At 38.3% G+C, this 27,224-nt stretch overlaps 2 protein-coding genes across 5 annotated transcripts in view; one reads left to right on the top strand and one right to left on the bottom strand.

Annotated features, from left to right (window-relative positions):
• LOC112051956 (uncharacterized PE-PGRS family protein PE_PGRS46-like) overlaps positions 1-23,230 on the bottom strand; it is a 50,018-nt gene extending 26,788 nt beyond the window's left edge. The window contains exons 1-2 of the mRNA XM_052889810.1: positions 23,050-23,230; positions 21,545-21,620 (exon numbers count right to left, since the gene is read on the bottom strand). Coding sequence (XP_052745770.1) covers positions 21,545-21,620; positions 23,050-23,081 — 108 coding nt within the window. The 5' untranslated portion in view covers positions 23,082-23,230. The remainder of the gene's footprint in view (positions 1-21,544; positions 21,621-23,049) is intronic.
• LOC112055983 (trichohyalin) overlaps positions 1-27,224 on the top strand; it is a 489,894-nt gene that overhangs the window by 15,272 nt on the left and 447,398 nt on the right. For all 4 annotated transcript variants that reach the window (XR_008252185.1, XM_052889753.1, XM_052889754.1 and 1 more), the window contains exons 2-3: positions 10,869-12,135; positions 20,808-20,959. Coding sequence is in view for 3 of the 4 variants with exons in the window: in XM_052889753.1 (XP_052745713.1) it covers positions 10,922-12,135; positions 20,808-20,959 (1,366 nt within the window). In the remaining variant the exon portion in view is untranslated. The remainder of the gene's footprint in view (positions 1-10,868; positions 12,136-20,807; positions 20,960-27,224) is intronic.

Here is a 27,224-nt window from a genome sequence, read left to right as displayed (position 1 = left end):
ATATGGTTACCAATCTTCATTTCTCTATAACAAATTTAATAAAAGTCACAAAATTAATGCTTTGACTCATAATAAATTGAAACGGGTGGTAACTGATACCTTGCTGGCCCTAGACTATGAACAAACTGAACTTTTACTTAAAGATAACTTTTCTTAAATACGGACGCAATTATTTTAAATAAAACACAAACTGAAAATACACACACGCACACACACTCACACACACACACACACACGCACACACACACACACACAAACACACACACACACGCACATACACACACACTAAATATATTATAATTTATAATTCTGTTATTTGTTAACTACGGTTGTTCTGTGTGGTGAACGAGCGGGGCACCCAGTAATACGGGTTTTCCACCTAGTACAGGGGCCCTTGCTACTTGTTTGTAAGACTTAGTTGACGAATAAAGATTTTTTCATTTCATTTTCATTTTTCATTTTTCACCGTTTGAGACACGTGATATATAATTTCTTAAAATGCACACAGCTGAAAAGTTGGAGGTGCATGCCCCGGACCGGATTCGAACCCACACCCTCCGGAATCGGAGGCAGAGGTCATATCCACTGGGCTATCACGGCTCTTGACTGCATCATCACTTACCATCAGGTGAGATTGTAGTCAAGGGCTAACTTGTAAAATATAAAAAAAAAAACAGTGAAACGGTTTCACCCGGAGATAGTGTAGCTTCCCAACAGTGAAATAATTTTCAAATCAGTTCAATAGTTTCGGAGCCTATTCAATGCAAATAGACAAATAATTTTTTTTTCAAAACGAGCAATGTTTTCATTATTATCATTTGCCTACATTTCAAAACATACGGAATCTACTGCCGAAGCCGTATTTATTATCTATACTAATACTAATATTATAAATGCGAAAATAACTCTGTCTGTTTGTTACCTTTTCATGGCTAAGCGGCTGAACCGATCAAGATGAATTTTGGTATGATCGTAAATGGGACCTTGGAGCAAAACATAGGATACTTTTTGACCCTGAAATAAAAAAAGAAGGGGGTGAAATAGGGGTTGAAAGTTTGTATGGAAATCTTTCATTTTAGAGTTACTCTTTTAATTGTTCATCCTACTAATATTATAAACACGAAAATTTGTATGGATGTTTGTTAAATTTGGAATGGAAATAGATATTACTCTGGTTTAACACATAAGTAACTTTTTATCCCGGAAAAGTCCACGGTTCCCGAGGGATTTGTGAAAAACTAAATTTCACACTAACGAAGTCGCGGGCGTCTGCTAGTTAAGAATAAAAAAAACAAACTCGGGTCGTGTCACTAGTGATGTTCATAAAAGTCAAATGTGATCGTTCCATTCTCGTCATTTCCGCTCTTCAGTTATAAATTTAATTTCCGTCGAAATAAACGCAATTAATTTTAGATTCTAATATCATATACATAGAGTTGAATATGCTTTCATATGAGCGTTTAATTATAACGTCAAATACCTAGTCATAGTCACGATCGGTCCGTGAGCTCACCCTGGGGTCATGCCTGAAAATCAGCACTACAGCTCTCAACTGTAGTATCGAGCTGAGGCAGCGCCCCATTCAGCTGAATCTCTTTATTATATTATTATACTAAGTACAGTGATAGCCCAGTGGATATGACCTCTGCCTCCGATTCCGGAGGGTGTGGGTTCGAATCCGGTCCGGGGCATGCACCTCCAACTTTTCAGTTGTGTGCATTTTAAGAAATTAAATATCACGTGTCGCAATCGGTGAAGGAAAACATCGTGAGGAAACCTGCATACCAGAGAATTACCTTAATTCTCTGCGTGTGTGAAGTCTGCCAATCCGCATTGGGCCAGCGTGGTGGACTATTGGCCTAACTCCTCTCATTCTGAGAAGAGACTCGAGCTCAGCAGTGAGCCGAATATCGGTTGATGACTAAGTACAGACAGAGGAGCTTTGTAATTTAAGTAGGTATCTTTAAGTAGTTTGTAAGCTCTGTTAGTATTAGTTTGTAATTTCTTCTTCTTTTTTAATTTGTATTTTTTAGCTGTATAAAGGATTTTATTATTATTATTATTCAAATGAATTAAACTCTCACGCCCAGTACAAAATAAGTATATATAAAAAGCCAAAGGGAAAATAAATAAACTTACTTAAATACGCAAAATAAATAAACTTAAATATACATTACATAAATACGTATATGCACCGGGCGGAGGATTCACCCCGGCAGGGAGACCAAACGGCCGGGGGTCAGGGCGACAGGTGGAGAAACCGGCGGACTATCCTAGCCGAGTCCAGCAAGACCGCTTTTTGCATCTTGCCTGCGAGCGAACTGCCACGGAACCCCAGCCGCCTCAGATGGTGAGCGAGGCTGACTGGGATCAAACCGTTGGCAGATATAACGATGGGGATGATTTCAGTGGACTCCACATGCCACATGGCGGTAACCTCGTGAGCCAGATCTAGATATTTATTTTATTATTATTATTATTATTATTATTATTATTATAATCATGTTCTATTGGGTGTCACGTTAAGAGTTTTCATGTGAATTTCAGGTTTGTATTTTAGCCAGATTCACCTACACTAATAATATTAATCTGGCTAATAATATCTGGCTGGTGGGAGGCTTTGGCCGTGGCTAGTTACCACCCTACCGGCAACGACGTACCGCCAAGCGATTTAGCGTTCCGGTACGATGTCGTGTAGAAACCGAAAAGGGTGTGGATTGTCTTCCTACTACTTCTTCCTACTCCTAAAAAGTTAGCCCACTTCCATCTTAGATTGCATCATCACTTACCATCAGGTGAGATTGTGGTCAAGGGCTACCTAGAGAATAAAAAAAAAAATTAAAGCCGTGATAATCCAGTGGATATGACCTCCGTCTTCGATGCGGAGAGTGTGGGTTCGAATCCGGTCCGGGCATGCACCTCCAACTTTTCAGTTGTGTGCATTTTAAGAAATTAAATACGTGTCTCAAACGGTGTAGGAAAAACATCGTGAAGAAACCTGCATACCAGAGAATTTTCCTTTCCTTCCTTCATCCTTATTCTCTGCGTGTGTGAAGTCTGCCAATCTGCATTGGGCCAGCGTGGTGGACTAGTGGCCTAACCCCTCTCATTCTGAGAGGAGACTCGAGCTCAGCAGTGAGCTGAATATGGGTTGATAATGATGATTAATGAATCTATACTAATCTATACTAATATTTATAAAGCTGAAAAGTTTGTTTGAACGCGCTAATCTCATGAACTACTATTCCGATTAAAAAAAATCTTTTAGTGTTAGACAGCCCATTTATCGAGGAAGGCTATAGGCTATATTTTATCCGTATTGCTACGGGAACGGGAACCACGCGGGTGAAACCGCGCGGCGACTACTAGTAATATTATAACATTCAAACGGTAATGTGCTTTCACCGGGAAGAGAACCCGGACCCTCGAGCACTGCGCAAGAGATGCGAACAAAGAATTGATGAACGATGTGTATACCTACAATGTGGATATAATTTACTTTAGAGGTCTTTGCCTTGACTAAAATTAAACATGTGCGCAGAGAAAGCGTGTAGTGATGTGCGGACAACTCGCTCGATATATCGATACACGTGGCGTTTTCACTGCCTCAAAATATACCTTGGCTGAGTTTGTTGTCGGCTCTTCTCGGACCAAGGCGCGTTTGGAACCCTCGTAATTTTAGTTTTAAGTTTTCGACTATTATTACCACCATTAGATTAAATTAAATTATGACATAATCTTGACCTTTCAAAATTGCTTGTAAACTAAGCTTAATTGAAATAAATGAATTTAGACTTTGACTTGACTTTTTAGAGCCAGTAATTGTACCCTGGCGGAAATAAAAGAAAATATTTTTTTTTCAACTGTTTTTGATAACACAAAACTACGAATTTACTTGAATTCTTTTGAAATAATATTCATTATCTCAAAAGAAATGCAACACATATATGGGTAACGATGGCGGATTGATGACGTTTTCAATGCAGGAGTCGATTTGACGTTTGCTGTCAATTGTCATGTTGCTATAAGGGCGCCATCTTGATGTAACTTAAAAACTTGGGTTCCTTCACCGAACATTCTCCGTCGTGCCTTCTCTATCTACTCGACACTGGGGACATAAACAGCGCCCGGTTGGCACAAATGAAAGCCGTAAACAGGAATTGAATTTAAAACTAAATTATATTTATTTCTTTTTAGATTTATTCACTTATTTAGATTTTAATAAGATCCTTTTATTTTTTAAATTGTAATAACACGGGACTACAAAAGTGGACCTGAAATGTACCATCTCCATTTTTATTTTTATTTTGAGGGTGTTCAAAACCCTTAATAAAACATCGATACATCGCATCCAAGCACTATCACACAAGCCACGTTCTGATTAAGCGTCAGAAATTCGCAATACTAAATCCATCGGCAGTTTTTCATTTCCACAAACGTTCTAAAATTATTTCTATTTTCAGACTCTATTTATATTATAATTTTTTATTTCATTTATTTAGTAATTTTTTTTTATTTTGGTGATAAAAAATAAAAAAAATCTTTTTAAAACATCGATATATCGATGCTGCAAGCCCTGTCACACAAGCCACGTTCTGATTAAGCGTCATAAAATGCGCAATAATAAATCCATCGACAGTTCTATATGCGCGTGACGCTGCCCCGAGCCAACTCTGGTGCGATGTTTTTTTTTTTAATACGACACGCTTCACGCACCGAATCATAGACAGTAGACACGTGGGGGCCGAACGTGTGTTTACTTACGATTATAATGTAGCGCAATTTGTTGTTAAACAAGATGAATTGGAAAGTGAATTACAATTACAAAAACCGGCTAAGTGCGTGTCGGGCCACGTACGGGTTCCGTAGATTAAATTAACACTTTACTCTAAACCTTAATAATACACTAAATAGTGCATTCACACCTGTCACTATCTAACGTAACCCCGTTCCAAGTACATTTTACAAATAAACCAACTGTAACTTTTTATAATTGCAACATGAAATCGCTACTTAGTTAGCTATTTTAGTTTTTCTCTTATTTTCATCTAATATAAGAGTGTATGTGGTAAAGTAAAATATCGCAAACTATTTTATTTTACTTATTTGCTGGATCGCTTATTACCTAGTCATGATAAATAACAGGTTTCTCAGCCGTTTAATTTCGAAAGAATAGGGTAGACTCTTCATTACACAAGCTATTGTAATAGTTTACTTTAATTCTATTTCTCGACGACATTGATGCACGACGTGCAATTAATTTTTGACGTGATTAACGTGAACACTTGCCAAAAAGATTTTGATAGAATACAAAATAGTCTATTTTACGGTTTTTTGACAAAGCATCTTTTGTTTCTGCCGGTCATGTGACGGAATTTGTATTAAATTGATAAGCATTGCGCCCAGGCACAAACATTATATTCCTGACCAATACGATGGTTATGAATGTATCACACTAATATTATAAAGGCGAAAGTTTGTGTGTAAGTTTGTAAGTATGTTTGTGCCTATTTTACACTGCGGCTACTGAAGCGATTTGGCTGAAATTTGGAACGAAATTAGATTTTACTCTGGATTAACACATAGGCTTTTCGTTCCGGAAAAATCCATGGTTCCCGCGGGATTTATGAAAAACTGAACTCACGCGGACGAAGTCGCGGGCGTCCGCTAGTACTTTATATGATGATCATTCTGTTCAAGAGCAGTCGTAGAGTCGTAATAGCCCATTGGATATGACCTCTACCTTCGATTCGGAGAGATAAATTCGAACCTGGTCGCAAAACATCGCGAGGAAAGCTTCACACCTGAGTATTTTCTAAATTTGAAACGTATGTGAAGTCTTTCAATCCGCATTGGGTTAGCGTGGTGGACTGTAAGCCTAACCCCTCTCATTCTGAGAGGAGACTCGTGCTCAGCAGTGAGCTCAGTATGGATCGTTAGCAACATTATTGATGATTTCAATGTCCGACGCAGAAACTTGTGATAAGTAGTTACATGAGTTATTTGATTTTTATTACGGTTTTTTTTTAATTTGATAAATTTTTAAGTTCGGGTGTGTCATTCATATGGTCGATAAACATAACCAACCTTCGGCAGTTGGTTAAAAAAAAACATCGATATTTTGCACATCACTATAACGTATACAGCTGACTGGAAACGGATGCGTTCACGATATGGAATATTTATAGATTTAACTGCGGGCTCCTGAAAGCGGTCAAGTGCGAGCTGGGATAACAGGAATGCTTTCCGATCTTAAATAAATAGGACGGCGTTTGATTACTTAGAGAATTTATAACTCACGGACTAAGCCGTGAGTAGAGCCGGTTCTACCGTGACCATTTTTGTTCCTATGTATTTCTTTGGTTTTGAAATATTTCTTTGTTTCCAGTGGCCTTGGAGGGTATCAAAAATAGTTGGAGGGCCCAAAGAGAGGATTATTTATTTATTTATTTATTCATTTAAGTTACATTTCCATTATAATATTTAACACATGTCATAGATAAAATGTCATAATTATCACAAATGCGTGTGTTGTAACTACAAAGTATAAGTAAAACTTAACATAACATAAGATAAGTAAAGAGGCAGATTTATTGTTTTTCGGTCAAAAAGTCATTAATTCTATAACATACTTTTTGAAGCAAAAAGTTTTTTAATGTTAATAAAAACTCATTAATGTTTTCGAAGCGGCAAAGAGCGGCAAATCCTGCAAATCTCTTTAGCAGTACTTTATGTTTTTTTCTCTTGAATTCTCAAGATTAAGGAAGATAGGTGGATTATAGTTTTAATGTTTATTTTTTTAATATAATGAAAAGGCAAGATGTCGTACAAAATAAAACATATCACGCATTGTGACCATGTGTCTGTTGAAAACAGTACATTAATAACCTCTTGACATTTTTTTTTTCTTAAAATATCTTTGCAAAGATTCTGTTGTGGGTGCATTAACTCGAATGCATCCGTCAACGCGCGTCATGGAAAACATGGCGGCCGCCAAAATGCGCGGGAGGCGTTTTGTTTTTTTTTTTAATTAATTGATGGCCGCGTATTCTAAAAAACGTATTTTTTTTTATTAATAGTTGACTCAATACTAAAAACTAAAAGTCGTTACTTATCTTAATATATAAATCTCCTGTCACGATGTTAGTCCGCGATGGACTCCTAAACTACTTCACCGATTTTAAATTAAATTGGCACACCGTGAGCAGTCTGGTCCAACTTAAGAGATAGGATAGCTTAGATCTTTAATTACAGTCGCAATTTTATTTTATTGCAAATTATTTGTCTATAATTAATTGACAGTCACAATTATCTGTTAACTAGGGTATGGGTAGGGTAGCGGTAGGGTAGGGTTAGGGTAGGGTAGGGGTAGAGTAGAGGTAGTGTAGGGGTTGGGTAGGGGTAGGGGTAGGAGTAGGGTAGTCTAAGGTAGGGATAGGGAAGAAGTGCAAATAAATAAATTAATAAGTCAAAGCGAAGCTTGAGCGGGTCCGTTAATTCATTATAGAAAACTAACAAATTTTTAACTGTTAGGTAAACTGAGGAAACAGCTATACTCGTATCCGTAAAATAATAACTAATTAATGAATTCTTTACAATTGTGTCTAATGCTGTATATATCTATACTTATAATAAATCTGTAGAGAGGTCAATTCTGTACATGAAATATATTTCCAAAATAACTATCAGGGGGTGATTAGTGGTCGATACTGATGCCAAAAATGCAATCAGTAAAATTTTTGTCTGTCTGTCTGTCTGTCTGTATGTTCTTTATAGAAACAAAAACTACTCGACGGATTTTAACGATACTTGGTACAATTATTCTTCATACTCCTGGGCAGGTTATAGTATACTTTTCATCACGCTACGATCAATAGGAGCCGAGCAGTGAAGGGAAATGTTGGGAAAACGGGAGAAGTTACTCAATTTTCTAAGCTTACGCCGCGTGGTATGTTCGTTATCGAAACAAAAACTATTCGACGGATTTTAACGAAACTTGGTACAAATGTTTTTCATAATCCTGGGCAGGTTGCAGTGTACTTTTCATCACACTACAATCAATAGGAGCAGAGCAGTGAAGGGAAATGTTGGGAAAATGGGAGACGTTACTCAATTTTTTATGCATCCGTCGCCGTCGCGTGGTAGGGTATAGTAAGGGTAAAGTAAGGGTAGGGTTGGGTTAGGGTAGGGGTAGGGTAGTGGTAGGGTAAGCATGTGATAGGGTACCCTACGGTAGGGGTAGGGCAGGGGTAGGGTAGGAGTAGGATAGGGGTACGGCAGGGGTAGAGTAGGGGTAAGGTTGGGGTAGGATAGGGGTAGAGTAGGGGTAGGTTAGGGGTAGGGTAGGGATAGGGGTAAAAGTAGTGTTTCACGTGGACGAAGTCGCGGGCGTCCGCTAGTCCTGCATATAATGCAATATGCAGGAGTTATACAAAATTAGATATTTATATAGAATAGGTATTAGACCTATTATTATTAATATAATAATAATATAGCCTTTTATTTCCTTATCGAATCATACAATCTAAATATAATATAGAATAATTATTACAAGCAGGTATTACATAATGTTTACTCATTTATTTATGTATATTACTCGTAAATTATGACACATTATATAAACTTGTACCATAAAAATAAGTTTTTTTTTTTCATTCAATATGGACCTATTCTAATTTATTATTTCAGACTTAAACTTTAATATTATAAATATTTTTTTTATAGGATGGCTCATTTTTTGCGCAAAATATCAGGACCTGACTGTCCAGCGGAAAAGTAGCCAGTATTTTTGCCACCATTCCACTTGGGCATTATTTGTATAGTTAATAGGTTAAGTGAATTTCAGCAGCAAACTGCTTAATTCGATTCCTGAACTATTATTGATCTGACGTACGGAACCTTCGGTGGGCAAGTCCAACTCGCACTTATCCGGCTTTTCAAAATTATTTTCTACGCTAAAGATCTCGAACCCAGTACTAAGGTTAACCATTACATTATTTAGCTTTAAGCGCTTGTCTATACTAATATTATAAAGAGGAAAGATTTGTTTGTTTGTTTGTATTGAATAGGCTCTGAAACTAGTGAACTAATTTGAAAAAATCTTTCACTGTTGAGAAGCTACACTATCCCCGAGTGATATCCTTATCCTTATCTTATCAACCGATAAACGTCCACTGCTGGACATAGGCCTCTTGCATGGACCTCCACAACGGTCTCGAGCCGCCAGCATCCAACGGCTCCCTGCAACCCGCTTGATATCCTCGGTCACCTAGTGGGGGGTCGCCCAACACTGCGCTTTCCGGTGCGGGGTCGCCATTCCAGCACCTTGGGACCCCAACGTCCATCGGCTCTTCGAACTATGTGGCCCGCCCATTGCCACTTCAGCTTCGCGACTCGCTGAGCTATGTCAGTGACTTTAATTCGTCTGCGGATCTCCTCATTCCTGATTCGATCACGCAGAGAAACTCCAAGCATAGCTCGCTCCATCGCCCGCTGATTGACTTTGAGCCTTCTAATAAGGCCCATAGCCAGCGATCAAGTCTCGGATCCGTATGTCAGTCGATAGATCCGAGTGATATAGGCTATATTATATCGCCGTAATTCTACGGGAAAGGGAACCATGCAGGTAAATACGCGTGGGTTCTGCTATTTATGATAAAACTAAAAAAAACTACATGAAATAAACAAAAATAAATAATTTTGGTTACAGGTTTTCGATATTAAAATTAGTTTTAACTAATACTTATCAGGTTACAAAGTATGAAATCAGTCAAAGTCGTGGTAAGAAGCTAGTTATTTAAAATTTACGACATTTTCTCAGATGAAAGGAAAGTCATAAAAACGGACACTAAACGATCGCGTAAAATAAAAAGTCTTCTATAATTTACGACTTAAAGGTTAAATGAGTCGTAGAAAACAAATGGTATAATTTTTCTTATGGAAAAACAAAAGAACCTTCAAATTAAACTGATATAAACGCTCCCCTCAAAGTATACCTACAGTTTACGCGCGTAGTTCCCGTTCCCGTTAGAATACGGGGATATAATATAGCCTATGACACTCACAAATGACGTGGCTTTGTAATGGTACAAGAATTTTCAAAATCGATTTAGTAGATCCAAAGATTACCCCCTACAATACAACAAGCTTTACTTCTATAACTATAGTGTTTTTCAGATAGCGGTGACAGTTCGTTTTACTATAGAAAGTTTGCCGCGAGTCAAGATTATAGTACGTATTATGAACGTCATAGAGCCGTGATAGCCCAGTGGATATGACCTCTGCCTCCGATTCCGGAGGGTGTGGGTTTGAATCCAGTCCGGGGCATGCACCTCCAACGTTTCAGTTGTGTGCATTTTAAGAAATTAAATATCACGTGTCTCATCGGTGAAGGAAAAACATCGTGAGGAAACCTGCATACCAGAGAATTTCTTAATTCTCTGCGTGTGTGAAGTCTACCAATCCGCATTGGGCCAGCGTGGTGGACTATTGGCCTAACCCCTCTCATTCTGAGAGGAGACTCGAGCTCAGCAGTGAGCCGTATATGGGTTGATAACGAATGAACGTCATAAGGCAACTGTCACTGTACTCATGCTATCTGAAAAACACTTTATAATAATAATGTAGTAGTTTCGGAGCCTATTTGCTACCAACAAATAAACAAACAAAATATTTCCTCAATATAATATTCAATTTTGTCTGTACTAATAAAATTAAACTTCTAAACCTTATCAGAGACTACAAATTAGTCACGATCAAAAACCTTTCAGTAAACTCAAACATCGCAACACAACGCAATTTAGTATGCTTTACAAACCACGGGATGCCATAACATAAATCAATCTTCTATATTTATAAACTCCCAACAGCCATGGCGATTCCCGAACGGATCTAAATCTGACAGCCGAAGTGACAGGCGGCCATGTTCAACTTCTTCAAGCGGAAAGGCGGGAAAGCCGAGTCGCCCGAGAGCCCGCGAAAACACCCGACCGCTTCGAGCTCAGTCGAACCGCGCGCGACTAACCAATGTGACATAACGAACGAGAAAACTGGCACAATACGCAAAGATGTAGTGAACCTGCTCATCCCGGAGACGGACTACAATACCCAGAAGACGGGGGTTGGTGCGTTACTCGAAATAATGGCCGGGAAACGGAAAAGGGGCAAACGAAAACGGGAAATCAAAGATAATACGCAAGCGAAACGCATCGTCGTCCCGCCTACGCCGGCCAAAAATACACAAGACACGTCTGACGATCCCGCCGAGTTCGTGCGAGCGTTGGTGCTGCAGAAATACGCAAAAGCCGAACCAAAACAACACGTGTCCTTAGTGTATGTGTCAAATGAGCAAGAGTTGGAAGACAAACGGCACGCGGAAGCCCTGCTCCGTGAGATAGCTAAAAGCATCGACTGTGACATCGATTTAGACGAAGATGAAATGGGAGCGGCTGACAGCAAACAAATAATCGAAAGAAAAGATAAAAAAGAACCCGTTTATGAAACCTTAGACACAAAATCGATTAGGGATTACAAAAACGGTTTAAAGGGCGAACTAAATAAGCTGTTAGACGCAAATACAAACAAAGAGAACAAAGAGGTAGAAAGCCCAGAATCCGGGAACAGAAAATCGAATTTAAAACCTCCGAAGTCAGACAATGAAGGCTGTTCAGATGACGACAGATCTGACAATGGAAAAAAACGCGTAACTTTCCGTAAACGGATAGTTTTTGATGATGGAGAGGAGCAGACTGACGAAGAAGCGGATTCTTCATTCGAATCTCTTACTTCTGAGGAAGCTGATTATTTAGAAGACTTGCCAGATAACGACGAACTGTTAGGCGGTTATGTGGTCTCCAAAAATGATCACACTACTGTGATTAATTTAAACGAACCTGTAATTAAAGTTGAGTGTGTAGACGATTTGAGGAGAATCACAAGTGACAATAGTGACAGTGGGTTTATAGAGTCCGGTGATGAGACGAGTGACGTTAAGAGTATAGTGGAAGAGTGTGAGGAGAGTGGGGAAAGTGAGAGTGAAGAAGAGGTGATAGAAGAGATAATAGAGGAGATCGTAGAGGAGATAGAAGAGAGTGACACCGAGGTAGCGGACGATGAAGAAGATGATGTTGATGAAGTGTAAGTACCTAGAATTTATTTTGTCTGTATATTTGACTAAGAGGCTTCGGCCGTGGCTAGTTACCACCCTACAGGCTAAGACGTGCCTCCAAGCGATTTAGCGATGTACGATGTCGTGTAGAAATCGAAAGGGGTGTGGATTTTCATCCTCCTCCTAACATGTTATCCCGCTTCCATCTTAGATTGCATCATCACTTACCACCAGGTGAGATTGTAGTCAAGGGCTAACTTATAAGAATAAAAAAAAATCCGATCGATAACTTGATCACATCACGTAACCTGTTGACAACGAAAGTCATTTCCATCATCATCGTCATTCAGCTACCTGCTGAGCACGAGTCTCCTCTCAGAATGAGAGGGGTTAAGCCAATAGTCCACCACGCTGGCCCAATGCGGATTGGCAGACTTCACACACGCAGAGAATTAAGAAAATCAGGTATGCAGTTTCCTCACGTTTTCCTTCACCGTTTGAGACACTTTATGTTTAATTTCTTAAAATGCACTTAAATGAAATCTTGGATACCGGATACAAGGAGACTCGAGCTCAGCAGTGAGCCGAATATGGGTTGATAATGATGATGATGAGGCCTATGTCCTGCAATGAACGTCAATCGGATGATGAAAGTGTGTGGGGTTATAGGGTGTAAATCTCATGATATACTGAACAGATTTTGAAAATTCTTTCACCACTAGAAAGCCACGTTACTTGCGACTGTCATAGGCTATATTTTATTCCCATATTATCACGGCAATGGAAACTACGCGGGTAAAACCGCGATGAGTAGTCTAGTTTCCTTAATAAAATACCTTCTTCCCAGTATGAAGGACATGTGACGCACAAACGCCCAGTGATGCGATTACATTAGTGATTTATAAATAATCACTCGTGTAATAAACAACATCGACGTGTGATCGACATAATGTACAGTGTACTCGAAAGTATCCTACTCAGAATGAGAGGGGTTAGGCCAATAGTCCACCACGCTGGCCCAATGCGGATTGGCAGACTTCACACACGCAGAGAATTAAGAAAATCAGGTATGCAGGTTTCCTCACGTTCCTTCACCGTTTGAGACACGTGATGTTTAATTTCTTAAAATGCATTTAAATGAAATCTTGGATACCGGATACAAACCCACACCCTCCGGAATCGGAGCCAGAGGTCATATCCACTGGGCTATCACGGCTGTCGTTGCGAATCCGGTCCGGGGCATGCACCTCCAACTTTTCAGTTGTGTGCATTTTAAGAAATTAAACATCACGTGTCTCAAACGGTGAAGGAAAACATCGTGAGGAAACCTGCATATCAGAGAATTTTCTTAATTCTCTGCGTGTGTGAAGTATGACAACCCTCATTGGGCCAGCGTGGTGGACTATTGGCCTGAACCTTGTCATTCTGAGAGGAGACTCGAGCTCAGCAGTGAGCCGAATATGGGTTGATAATGAAATTAGTATTTAGCAAACAATGTTTTGAACGTGCCTCGCGCTGTTCAGCAAATGAGAAGGAAATGGAAACATGTAGAATTAGTTGCAAATAATAATTATTTGTTTCAATATTTTGAAAACATGCTACACGCAAGGACGTAGGCATTCGGCAGACAGCCAACACAACAGGAAATACTAAAACAAAGCACTAAAATATAAATTAATTTAACAAATAAAAAAACCCGACAGCATAAAGTATAAAAAAAACTGAAAATAAAAAAACAAGCTCAGTCCAGAAGTGTAGAAAGCAATTAGAAAACAGTCGGGACCTATTAAATAATGTAGAAGAAAATCATCCTATCCAATATCTAAGGTCCCGACTGTTTTCTAATCGTAAATGAATTTTCAAAATCGGTTCAGTTGAACCAGAGATTATTTACCCCCTAAAATACCACAAAGTTTACCTCTCTATAATGTTAGTTGGCTCTATAAACTCCTCTACCTTTTAGTGATAGTACCATTGCAATCAGTTAAACCGAAAAGACTAAAGTGTTAAGAGTTTGCAACATGTAATTTGGTGGTTACAAATGGTTCTGGATCTCAGATTCTGGAAAAGTTAGGAGCCTGATATTTGGGTTAATGATATTTCAAAGTGTTAGCTTCGTTATGACTATTCAAAATACACAATTTGTAAAACTTTTCTCGATACTTTATTTTTTTGAAAAATACATGTTTTGCTCACATTTTGCTTTCAATCTCAGGAAAAGCAAACTTATATTCTTAAATTTTTGTTTTGTATAGACAATTAGATATATATCTTGACCATGGCCATTTTGTTTTTCGTTATGTTGTTTAATTTACTTGCAATTAGGTAAAAATGGTTTTGGCGCTCACGTCATAAAATTTGCGTCGCGCGTCAATCGCTCCGTGCTCTTCACTCACGTGAATGTCATAATTCGGCGTCTCGTTTGCTCTTCGAATTTTATCGATATCGTACCGACGCGCTGCGCGCTCTTAAGTTATTGCATAGCTTCTATTGCGGGAATTGAGCGCGGGGACCGAATCCAGAAATTCCGTAACGAAAAAACCTCACGCTCCCCACTCCGACGGGCACGGAGGTGTGGCTTGAAGGCCGTGCATCGTCTATTTTTTTAGTTGCGAGTAAATAACTGATTAAAAACTTGAGAAAATACAGTATTTATTTACTTTATTTTTTATTTTTATTTGTATTGATTTATAATCGGACAGACTGACAAAAGTTTGTGTTTTAGTTACGAGTAAATAAGTAATTAAAAACTTAATAAAATACAGTTTATTTACTTGATTTTTATTTTTAACCGACTTCCAAAAAGGAGGAGGTTCTACGTTCTGCTGTATGTATGTTTTTTTATATTTGTATTGATTTATACTAGTAGTTAGGTACTATATACGCACTGATTTCGAGCCTACAGAGACAACCTTTCCGACCTAGTAAAATAAAAATAATGACTTGGAATTGTGTAACATAGTGTTTTTAATATTAATAAAAAATATTGGCACGAACACATCCGAGGGTGTTTAGAAGTGGGTGACCCATGTTAATGGGCTTATAGGTGACATTTTTGATGAATTGCCAGTTATTACAACATTTCTTTGTAAACATACAAAGTGTCTAGTGGGAGTTTTCAATATTTTCATACTGTTACTATCGCGTTGACGTAAACGCGATTTTATATGGTATTGAAACAATTGTGCACTAGTGCCACTTTGCCTTTCTTAATGAGTACTGTTTACCAACAAAAAAAGTAGAAATGAAGATAGAAAACGCATACCTACCTACCTTATCAGCCGATAGACGTCCACTGCTGGACATAGGCCTCTTGCATGGACCTCCAAGCACAACGGTCTCGAGCCGCCAGCATCCAGCGGCTCCCTGCAACCCGCTTGATATCCTCGGTCCACCTAGTGGGGGGTCGCCCAACACTGCGCTTTCCGGTGCGGGTCGCCATTACAGCACCTTGGGACTCCAACGTTCTATGTGGCCTGCCCATTGCCACTTCAGCTTCGCGACTCGCTGAGCTATGTCAGTGACTTTGGTCCGTCTGCGGATCTCCTCATTTCTGATTCGATCACGCAGAGAAACTCCAAGCATAGCTCACTCCATCGCCCGCTGAGTGACTTTGAGCCTTCTAATGAGGCCCATAGTCAGCGACCAAGTCTCGGATCCGTATGTCATCACTAGCAACACGCATTGATCGAAGAAAACGCATATCATTTCATAACTTATTTATTTTAAATTATGTATTGTTTGTTTATAAAATCTATATCTATACTAATATTATAAAGAGGTAAAGTTTGTAAGTTTGTAAGTTTGTCACATTTTTTAAATGGGGTAATTCTCGGAACTACTGGTCCGATTTTAAAAATTCTTTTACCAGTAGAATGCTACGTTATCGGAGAGTGATATAGGCTATTTTATATTAATATCATATATATTAGCCGAGTTATCACAGTTTTTGTCATACAGGTTGGACTGAAAATCCTCTTAAACAGACTTATTCGCATGCGCTGCCTTAACTATTGTGTAAAATGGAAATTAATGTATGGAGACTTTTATGTATCTTTAAAAGTTCTACAAAAAAGTCCGCGACACCATATATCTATCTTCTATATATTAGCAGATATAGTACCTTTTGTGTTTTAAAAATTATTAATTTTATATACTTAGGTTTACGTAATGACGTAAACCTAAGTATTTATACAACTAAACTTTAATCCTTATTAAAATAAATTATTTAATAATCACAAGGATATTATGGAGATAAGATTTGCCCTTTACAGTATGTTAATTACTTAAATAGTTTCGGAGATAATACAAAATTTCTAAAAGACGCAGAAATTCCGCTATATGACGCCCGGCGCTTTCATTTACGTAGTTCCCGTTCCCGTGTGAATATGGTGATCAAACATAGCCTATGACACTCGCAAATAACGTTGCTTTCTATTGGTAAAACAATTTTCCAAATCGGTCCAGTAGATCCAGAGATTACCTTCTAAAACCACACAAACTTTACCTCTTTATATTATTAGCATAGAAGTAACTATTTCCCTTGGTCATCGCACCACTCTCGAAGGGCTGGACCGATTTTGCTAAGGGTAGGAGTAAGATAGACAACTTACAGAGTAGGGTAGGGTACGGGTCGGGAAGCGTAGGGGTAGTGTAGGGGTTGGTTAGAGGTACGGGTGGGATAGGGTACGGGGAGGGGTAGGATGGGGGAAGGGTGTAGGTAAGGTAGGGGTAAGGTAGGGGTAGGCTAGGGGTAGAGTGGGGGTAAGGGTAGGGTAGGGTAGGGTAGGGTAGGGATAGGGTAGATGTAGGGGTTGGGTAGGGTAGGGTTGGGGTAGCGGTAGGGTAGGGGTAGGGTAGGGTAGGGTAGGGGTAGTAGTAAAGTTGACATCGAAATTTACGCGGACGAAGTCGCGGGCGTCCGCTAGTGTTATATAAAATATATGAACCATATCTAATTGTTCTAAGCTTATTAATCAAATTTATTTTCATTTAGTAGGTGTTAAAGGACTAGTTTATACCCTCATTTTTAATTTGTTTGTTGGTAAACAGTACTCATAAAGAAAGGCTGTAGTATAGATGGCGTTGTTTCAATTACTAAGAAATTCGCGTTTACGTTAACGCAATAGTAACAGTATCAAATAAAAAAAACTATATTGTTGAGTTCGAGGAAATATACTCTATTGATTCGACTACAATATCAATTATAATAATAAAGATAGATTCAAAATACTTGGCCCTTGCTCACGAGATTACCGCTATGTAGAATGTTGAGTCAACTATTATTGTTCCAATAGTCGTTTCAGTCAATGGTAATAAAGCGAAAAGCTTCGACCAACACCTTAAGAAGCTTTCGCTTATCTGTTGGATCAAGAGTCGGATACAGAAGGCAGTGATTCTTGAGACGGCGCGTATTGTGAGGAGGTTCCTCTGGAGCCCTGACTACCGGTTGCTTGGGCACCCACATTTTTTTTAAAGGGTCTTAATAGGCTCCGAAACTACTAGACTGATTTGAAAAAGCTTTTTCTTTATAAAACGGCCTAGAGGTAGGTCCCGACTTTGGTGGGTCGGGACCCAATCGAGTTTGGGAACCACTGGTGTAGATAACTCTTTCTTGATCAGTTACAGTTGGCTGAATGAATGAATTTACAATTTACATGAAGACTACAGAATGAGCACTCGTTTGTTGAATGAAACCATTTAAATTGTAAATTATTGTTTGCAGACATGCGACAGAGAGCGAAAGGAATGGTTTCGTTTTTAAAAACAACTTGTTTTTATTAATTCATACCTATAACTCCTTTTGGACCTCCGTGATACAAAATGTAGGTCTTGGGTTCGATCCCCGGTTGGGTCGATTGAGGTGTTCTTAATTGGTCCAGGTCTGGCTGGTGGGAGACTTCGGTCTTTGCTAGTTACCACCCTACCGACAAAGACGTACCGCCAAGCGATTTAGCGTTCCGGTACGATGTCGTGTAGAAACCGAAAGGGGTGTGGATTTTCATCCTCCTCCTAACAAGTTAGTCCGCTTCCATCTTAGATTACATCATCACTTACCATCAGGTGAGATTGTCAGTGATTGTCAAGGGCTAACTTGTAAAGAAAAAAAAACATATCATCAAATGTGACATCAAAATGTCATCATTATGGACAACAGAAAACTCAAAAAAATTATTTTCAGAAAATGTGTCCAAAGTGTTTTTCCTCCGTACGTACGCTTTGATAATTACAGCTTCAGCTTCCTTATTACAGCTCGCGCCTTTGGCTCGATCTTCAATATCGCCTCGGCTGTAATTTTCAAATTCGTTCATCGTCGTTATCAACCCATGTACGGCTCACTGCTGAGCTCGAGTCTCCTCTCAGAATGAGAGGGGTTAGGTCAATAGTCCACCACGCTGGCCCAATGCGGATTGGCAGACTTCACACACGCAGAGAATTAAGAAATTCTCTGGTATGCAGGTTTCCTCACGATGTTTTCCTTCACCGTTTGAGACACGTGATATTCAATTTCTTAAAATGCACACAACTGAAAAGTTGGTGGTGCATGCCCCGGACCGGATTCGAACCCACACCCTCCGGAATCGGAGGCAGAGGTCATATCCACTGGGCTATCACGGCTCTATTTTCAACTTACCGCACTTATAATGTACTATTACTGCGGTATGGATTCTAGTGCAAAGCTTTGACCAGTAGGTATCTTATATTTCAGTTAAAGTTAACTCTCCTATATAAACAAGTCAGTTTATCGGTAGGAGAGTGGGTTAAATGTCTTAAATTCGAAATAAATTTAGCTTTCTGCACGCATGCATGTAGGTCACTGGGCTAGAGATGTTTTCTTTGCAGTGTGTAGAGCATTTAAACCCATACAAATATATTAGCTAACGCCGCGCAGTTTCACCCGCGTGGTTCCCGTTCCCGTAGGAATACGGGGATAATATATATGGCCTTCCTGTTCCTCGATAAATGGGCTATCTAACACTGAAAGAATTTTTCAAATCGGAACAGTAGTTCCTGAGATTACCGCAATCAAGCAAACAAACAAACTCTTCAGCTTTATAATATTAGTATAGATAAGTCAGTATGTCACACCACAAACTTTCCTCTTTATAAATGTATAGAGAGGTATAGAGTATAGATAAAGAGAAAAGCCGTGATAGCCCAGTGGATATGACCTCTGCCACCGATTCCGGAGGGTGTGGGTTCATCATATTCATCCTACTCTATGGGTGTGGGCTCGAATCCTCCTACTTTTCAGTTTTGTGCATTTTAAAATATCACGTGTCTCAAACGGTGAAGGAAAACATCGTGAGGAAACCTGCATGCCTGAGAATTTTCCTAATTGTCTGCGTGTGTGAAGTCTGCCAATCGGCATTGGGCCAGCGTGGTGGATTATTTGGCCTAGCTACTCTCATTCTGATAGGAGACTCGTGCTCAGCAGTGAGCCGAATGGGGGTTGTTGTTGATGATGATAGATTAAGACCGCGAAATTATTCCTTTAAATATAACGCTGATTACCTACTGCTTTTTTTTAATTTAAAATCCATTCCCCTGCTATGGATATCAAATGAAAGGGTGTGCTGTCAGGAATACGAAAAATATAGTCACGTAGTGACTTAAATCCAATATGGCGGTCGTCCAAGATGGCAGACAGGACGTTGGGGTCTTAAAGTGCTGGAATGGCGACCCCGCACTAGAAAAATGCTAATGCATCAATTCAATTTCAAATGAAGCTCAAGCATCTGTTTCAACTGTTTATTTCTAGATTCAGGTTTTGATTGCTTGTATGTTATAAATCGTATTGGAGAGCGAATGTAAACATTAAAATCGACGTACGGACTGAGTGTTTTTATGGTTTAAATATTTTGGTTTGTTTACTTGTTTAAAGTAAACTTTTCGTGTGGAAACTTTTTATCGTTCCAATGTACCAGTTGACCTGAGGGTGACCGACCATTTTGGGCCAAGCATGTATTTTTTTTTTCTTTTTTTTTCCTGGGCCTTTTCCGCACTTGGCTACTTAGGTTGGCTGTTGTACGTAGGTCCTTTTGATGCTTTGAATTGGCTCAGCCGGGGTCAAATCCAGGACCTCCGTCTTTTAAATCCACCGCGCCACAGAATCCGTCAAAAAACAATTATGAAAAATACTTTATCATTTATCGCCCATTTATTTTTAGGTTGTCTTTTCTTTCATATTTAAAAATGTTAATAAAATACTAAATAATAATACAAAACACTATTAAAATATACGAAAACAAATCCTACATTTGAGTGTCCAAGCAACCGGTGGTCAAAGCTCCAGAGTGAGGAACCTCCTCACAATACGCGCCGTCTCAAGAATTCACTGCCTTCTGTATCCGACTCTTGATCCAACGGTTAAGTGAAAGCTTCTTATGGTGTTGGTCGAAGCTTTTCGCTTTATGACCATTGACTGAAACAACTATTGTAACAATAATAGTTGACTCAATTATTATAAAATGAAGCGTCCGCTGGATGTTCGCTTAGATCTTATAAATTATCCAATGGATTTTAAAACATCAGCAACGAATATAGTAATGGAAGAAGAAGGTTCATAATGTAAAAAAATTACAGAAAATATATCAAAGATCGGCCATAAGAATATTCTGTAGTATAATCATAATATGTACCTATCTACATTACATACTACCATTACTAAATACTTATCTGTCCTTTTGTCTTTTTCCAGGAAAGATCTCGTAAACCAGGAATCCAGATACCAGACCCAAGTGGCAACCTTGACAGAGCTCGCAGACACGAGATGCAACGAAGCAGAGAACGCAAGAGAGCTGATCGTAGCGTGCAGAAAGGAGATAGAAGAGAAGGAGCAGCAGATAGAACGTAAGTAGAACATACCAGTCCACGACATCCTTGAACTTGCAGACACGAGATGCAGTCAGCAGAGAGTTGATCTTAGCGTGCAGGGAGGAGATAGAAGAGAAAGAGCAGCAGATAGAACGTAAGTAGAACATACCAGTCCACGACATCCTTGAACTTGCAGACACGAGATGCAGTCAGCAGAGAGTTGATCTTAGCGTGCAGGGAGGAGATAGAAGAGAAAGAGCAGCAGATAGAACGTAAGTAGAACATACCAGTCCACGACATCCTTGAACTTGCAGACACGAGATGCAGTCAGCACAGAGTTGATCTTAGCGTACAGGAAGGAAATAGAAGAGAAAGAGCAGCAGATAGAACGTAAGTAGAACATACCAGTCCACGACATCCTTGAACTTGCAGACACGAGATGCAGTCAGCACAAAGTTGATCTTAGCGTACAGGAAGGAAATAGAAGAGAAAGAGCAGCAGATAGAACGTAAGTAGAACATACCAGTCCACGACATCCTTGAACTTGCAGCAGAGAGTTGATCTAAACGTGCAGGGAGGAGTTATAAGAGAAGCAGCAGATAGAACGTAAGTAGAACATACCAGTCCAACGAGGCAACCATTCCTCCTTTTAATCAAGATTTCGTTTGAATTTCCACCACCGCACGAACTCCATTTCCTCGAAAATGATACTCGTAGATAGATTACACATGTAATTACTATTTCATACAAACAAAATACGAGCGATGTGCATGAAAATCTGATTCACAGGGTCATTAGACTTGGCGGGAATCCAAATACGTTGATCCAATTATCTTAAGACACACAAAACTACAAACTATTTCGTCTCTTATTACAATGGAAGTTACGATTAAAATTGAATGAAGTATTTTATACAGATTCACTTATACCTACAGTATCATAAAATCGTGAGTTTATCATCATCATCATCATCATTGTCAATCCATATTCGGCTCACTGCTAAACCCGAGTCTCCTCTCAGAATGAGACGGGTTAGGCCAATAGTCCACCGCGCTGGCCCAGCGTTAATTGGCAGACTTCACACACGCAGAGAATTAAGAAAATTCTCTGTTATACATGTTTCTTGCGATGTTTTTCCTGATTGAAGCATGTGATGTTTAATTTCTTAAAATGCACACAACTGAAAAGTTGGAGGTGCATGCCCCGGACCGGATTCGAAACCACACCCTCCGGAATCGGAGGCAGAGGTCATATCCACTGGGCTATCACGTCTTTTAAGGGCAATTGCATACGTTTTTATAATAAACTGTCACATGAAATCACTGGCATGTCTCTCAATAAGTTCAAAGTTTTTATCAAACGTAAGCTTATAGAAAAGTCGTATTATAGTGTCAATGATTACGTAAATGACAAAATTGCTTGGAAATGAAATGTATTACATGACAGGCTACTTATATACCTATTGTTAAATGGTGATAAACTAAAAAAGGATAAACCTGGCTGAGTTTGTTGTGGGCTCTTCTCGGACCAAGGCGCGTTTGGAACCCTCGTAACTTTAATTTTAAGTTTTCGAGTAATTATTATCACCATTATCTTAAGTATAATATTATTACCTGACGTTTCGAAAGAGCTTGTAAACTAAGGATATTTGAAATAAATGAATTTTGACTTTTGACTTTGAATAAGTAAGGTAGGTACTTTCACGGTCGAGCAGTCATAAGAGCTACTAAACTTTTGATAGCATAGTTTTCTTTGTATTTGAGAACAAAGACTAACAATGTCGAAAGATGTGAGTAATTCCTCAAAATAAATCATTGACGACAGTCGAACGTAAGTGGGTAATGGACTTGCAAACAAAGAGGGTATTTTTAGTATAGTCAATGTATTCTGGGAAGTTTCAGTTGAATTCATCCAGTAGTTTAGGACTTCTTAGATAGTGAGAAGTGGCTGGATGAGGAAGGCGGAGGATCGCGTGTTATTTTTTTAATAAATTGGCTATTAGTGTGATAATGTCATGATAAAAAAATGAGTATTCTTAATAAAACAAGCAATAAAACTTGAACAAATCATTTGTTCAGTCCCTATACACTACACCAAAGGGTTTATAAAAGAATGGACCAACAAACCTCCTGGCAACATGTAGAATCGTAACCTGCATGCTTTTCTGAGTCAAAAACTACAAACAGAATACGGTCCTCGATTTTTGTATATTCACATCCTCACAGCGCCCTGTCTACGATTAAATGCCCAAATTCTTTGACACCTTTCCAGTTGCGATTTGTTTTTGGCCTCAGACACCTGTTTTTTTTTTTTGCCTGACGGGTTCTGGCGTAGACGGAGTACTTCTCTGTCTACGAATTCTAGCATTATCTCGGTGCGGGGTGGCAGGTGACAATTTGACGTAACTAGAGATTGACTATGTGTAATCGATATAGTAAATACTGATTAACGATTCCAGGCACCAGTATTAAATATCGATGAAAATTGCAAAAAAATTTCATGTTCATAATTGAATAAAGGAAATGTCCAACTGTCTTAAATTATTTATTAATCAAAAAAAATGCATCATGGATAATAATTGCAATATTAACAAACTTTTCAATATTATGGTAATTGTATTTTTTTCATGTTTGATATTTATGTTGTTGTACTGCGTCATGACACAAGAAGCCCCTAATCCAGTATGACATTATTTATCATACATTTAGTTCTCAGACTATTGTATCATATTCCCCACTTTCGACCCCCACAACTTTTAAACGGCTCAACTGATTTTCATCAAATATGTCACTAGAACACTCGTCCGTCACTCGTTTTGATACAAAAAAAACTAAATTGAAATGGCTTCATCCGTTCTGGAGCTATGGTGCCACATACAGACGGACAGACAAACATACAGATAGAAAGACAGACACGTCAAACTTATAACTCTCCTCTTTTTGCATCGCGGGTGGTCAAATAATTTTTAAAATCTGTTCAATAATTTCAGAGTTCTCGTAACTCCCTACAAAACCATAAGCTTTTCCTCTATCTATTATTAGTGTAGATAATAAAAACGTCATACAGGATAACTTAATAGGATAATTCACTCATATTTAAAATAATGTCAACAATATTAATTTCATAAGTACTTTAAAAGTATGCAAAATATAGATTTTAATAAAAAATAGTAAAAGTTTCTATTTTTCCAAATTTTAAAAACACTGTCAGTCATTTCGTGACGTCATAGTTTTAGTAAACATATTAATCGCGTCGAACTAAGGATGTCCGATTTGCTCTAAATCGAACTAAGTGTTTTAACTTAACAGTTCAATTCAAAGGTGGTAATGGAGAATGGTCACTGTTTTCAAATGTTAGCTTTCTGTATTTTCCGTTGAAAATGAAAAATTCTCGTGAAAGAAGAGTTAGTCCTCAAGATATGGAATTTTAAAGTGTGCGCGCGGCGACAGCCCACGTTTAATGTGCATGATGTCATCGTACAACACTTGCACGGCCCGTTCAGGCAAGTCAAAAAGTAAATTAATATAAGGGCCATTAGTTCGTAAATACGAAATTGCCTGAACGGGCCGGGCAAGTGTACGGTGTATGGTGACTTCACGTACAATATCGCGACTGTTAGCGGGAGTCAACATTTATGCGAACTTTGAATGCATGTAAAATTATAACTATTTGGTATTTTCAAATAAAACAAAAACTAGTGTATTTCGATTTTGCATACCTAGTAACATCCTCCCGGTGTAAATATTAAAAATCATGCCTTTTATGGTTTCGCTCTTTTTTAGAACCCTTTATATTAAAAGTGTCAGCTAGCCTATGACTAGCCTTGAATTGATTTGTCGAATAGTAAACATCGATGTTTTCGATAGATCGATGTTTATCGGGCAAGCGGCACCACTGCCATGCAGCACAGCACAGCACAGCACAAACGTCAAAAATGGTGCATTTGGTGGCAGCCATGTTTATTTTCATTGCTGTATTTTTATTCCTTTCGTGCAGTGTTATCTCAAATCTATTTTGTATTTTTTGTGTTAAATTATCCAATACGGCTATCTGGAGTGAATATTCTTTCATTGTAAAGGTTTATTTATAGATTTGATTAAAAACTTTGTTCAATATGAAACCATATAATTGCGATTTGCGAAGTCTGTGCCGGATCTGTGTGCTTACAAAAGATAAATAAATCTCTCAAATCTTACCCGTTTCTTTTACAAAAAGAAATTGTAGAACTAGGAAGGTGTATGCCCCAATTGCAATTGATTCAAAAAAAGGCACCAATGTAACTCGGGTTGTTAATAACACACTGTGAACTATTCATGGTTAAGCGGTTGCGTCCATACGAATTGGTTGTTTTCCCTGTATTTTGTTTTGTAAAGCAAGCAATTCTAAAGTGTGAAAGGACAAAGGGTATGTTGATCTTAATAATTTCTATAAAGCCGCTAAAACGCATGACATATCAGAGGACCATTTGGATTCAGTGATGAAACTCCATACATTTGACAAAAGCTGTTTAAATGTACAACCAAGTGCAACCACATACAATATTGAAATTCATAACTCGAAAGTGGACTGTAACATTACTGTATTTTAACGACTTGTTGATATTCTATGCTTTATTATTATTATTATTATTTATTATTATTTAACAAACAACACATTGAAATTAAGCCTAACCATAGTGCAACACAAACCACAGTTAGTTTTACTGTGCACTGGTTATTATTGCATACAATAAATACAATATTTAGGAACAAACAGAACATTATTAACAAACAGAAGAGGATAAATAAACAGATTAACAAACAGAAGAGGATAAATACCAAGAATAAACATTATAGGGTAGTTAAAAAAAAGTGTGAGTGAACCGGTGCTGCGACGCTACACAGGCTGTCCCAAAAAATAATTCTTTAGTTTCCGCTTATGTACGTTCGTGAGTATATTGGTATCTTTTAGAAGATTCTTTACCGCATCCGGAAAATCGTTAAAGATTGTTGGAACAATATATTCCAGCCTTCTCTTTATGGGTCAGCAACAATGGGGAAGATGATTAGGTTTGAATATATTGATTTCTATGATTCATTCGGGTAAATAAGGTCAATGTTAACTAATTTATACATAAAAAGGAAAGATTGTCTGGATATTTGCAAAATAAATGAGATTATAAATTTCAAAATCTATTAAATTTTTTTTATCGTAATTAGATGAAAATTCATACAGTTTTAGCTTCCTTACATTAAATGTGACATTTTTTATAATATATGAACTATAAACATAAACGCACAAATAACAAAGATATTAGTAATTTTGTTTGAACGCCCATACAAATCTAACGATCATTACATAACCTACGATGTCATTTCGTGCCATTTTGTATGGGGTGTATATAATGTACAATGTATGTACAAAATTGCTTTACTATTAGCATACTCTTAATTTAGATACAATTTAAAAAACTGTCATCATCCCTATTAGTTTTTGACAACGAATCTAGAATTCAGAATTGATTGAATTTTTGGCAAAATATGACAATGTTTTGGAGTCCCAATTACACACGCCCGTCTGTATGTATGACTGTCGAACAGTTAAAGGCATGTCGGATTACAGGGAGTGTTGGATTAGACAGGGGCCGGATCACTGGAGGTCCACTGTATTTCAAAATCTACGACAAGCATTATGTGATAAACAGTCTCCAATCAGTATTGCTGTGTCTATTTGGACCGTATATGCTTTTGTGAGCTGTGAGCCCATAAGGTGCCATTTGGATATTAGTTGACTGTACGAAGGGACGATTTACAACGGCCTTGTAGTGGCCACTTCAGACATCATTTAAGTGATATGTTGCTTATATATTTCAGTCGCTTATTTGGATGTCTGCTGTGGACCTTCAGGTACAACGAAATTTATGACAGTCTGTATTTGTAGCTGTTTTATCAATATATCCTCATATTTGGGGTCTGGGTATGTTTTTACTGTAATGCATTTAATATGGAATATTAAATACAATAAAAATAAAAATAGCCTTTATTCTCTGACTTTGATTACATATATTATACTTAATACTATTTCTTAGTTTCTATTACAACATTGCAGTCAGGTTGTCCTTCGACATAGGCCTCCTCCAGACTTTGCCACTCTACTCAATCTCTAGCCTTTCCTCGCCATACTTTTGTGTGGTCATCCTTACCTCCTTTTTTCATCTCTGGGGTACTATTGTATGACCTCTTTGGACCATTTTTCGTTTGAAGATCTGACCACATGTCCAGTCCAGTGCCATTTCAACCTTTTGAACTTTTTAAAAACATTT

This window comes from Bicyclus anynana, chromosome 26, assembly GCF_947172395.1.
Source record: "Bicyclus anynana chromosome 26, ilBicAnyn1.1, whole genome shotgun sequence".
Taxonomy (NCBI): domain Eukaryota; kingdom Metazoa; phylum Arthropoda; class Insecta; order Lepidoptera; family Nymphalidae; genus Bicyclus; species Bicyclus anynana.
The sequence above is the reverse complement of the archived record's forward strand: the minus strand, read 5'-3'. Positions and strand labels throughout refer to the sequence as shown.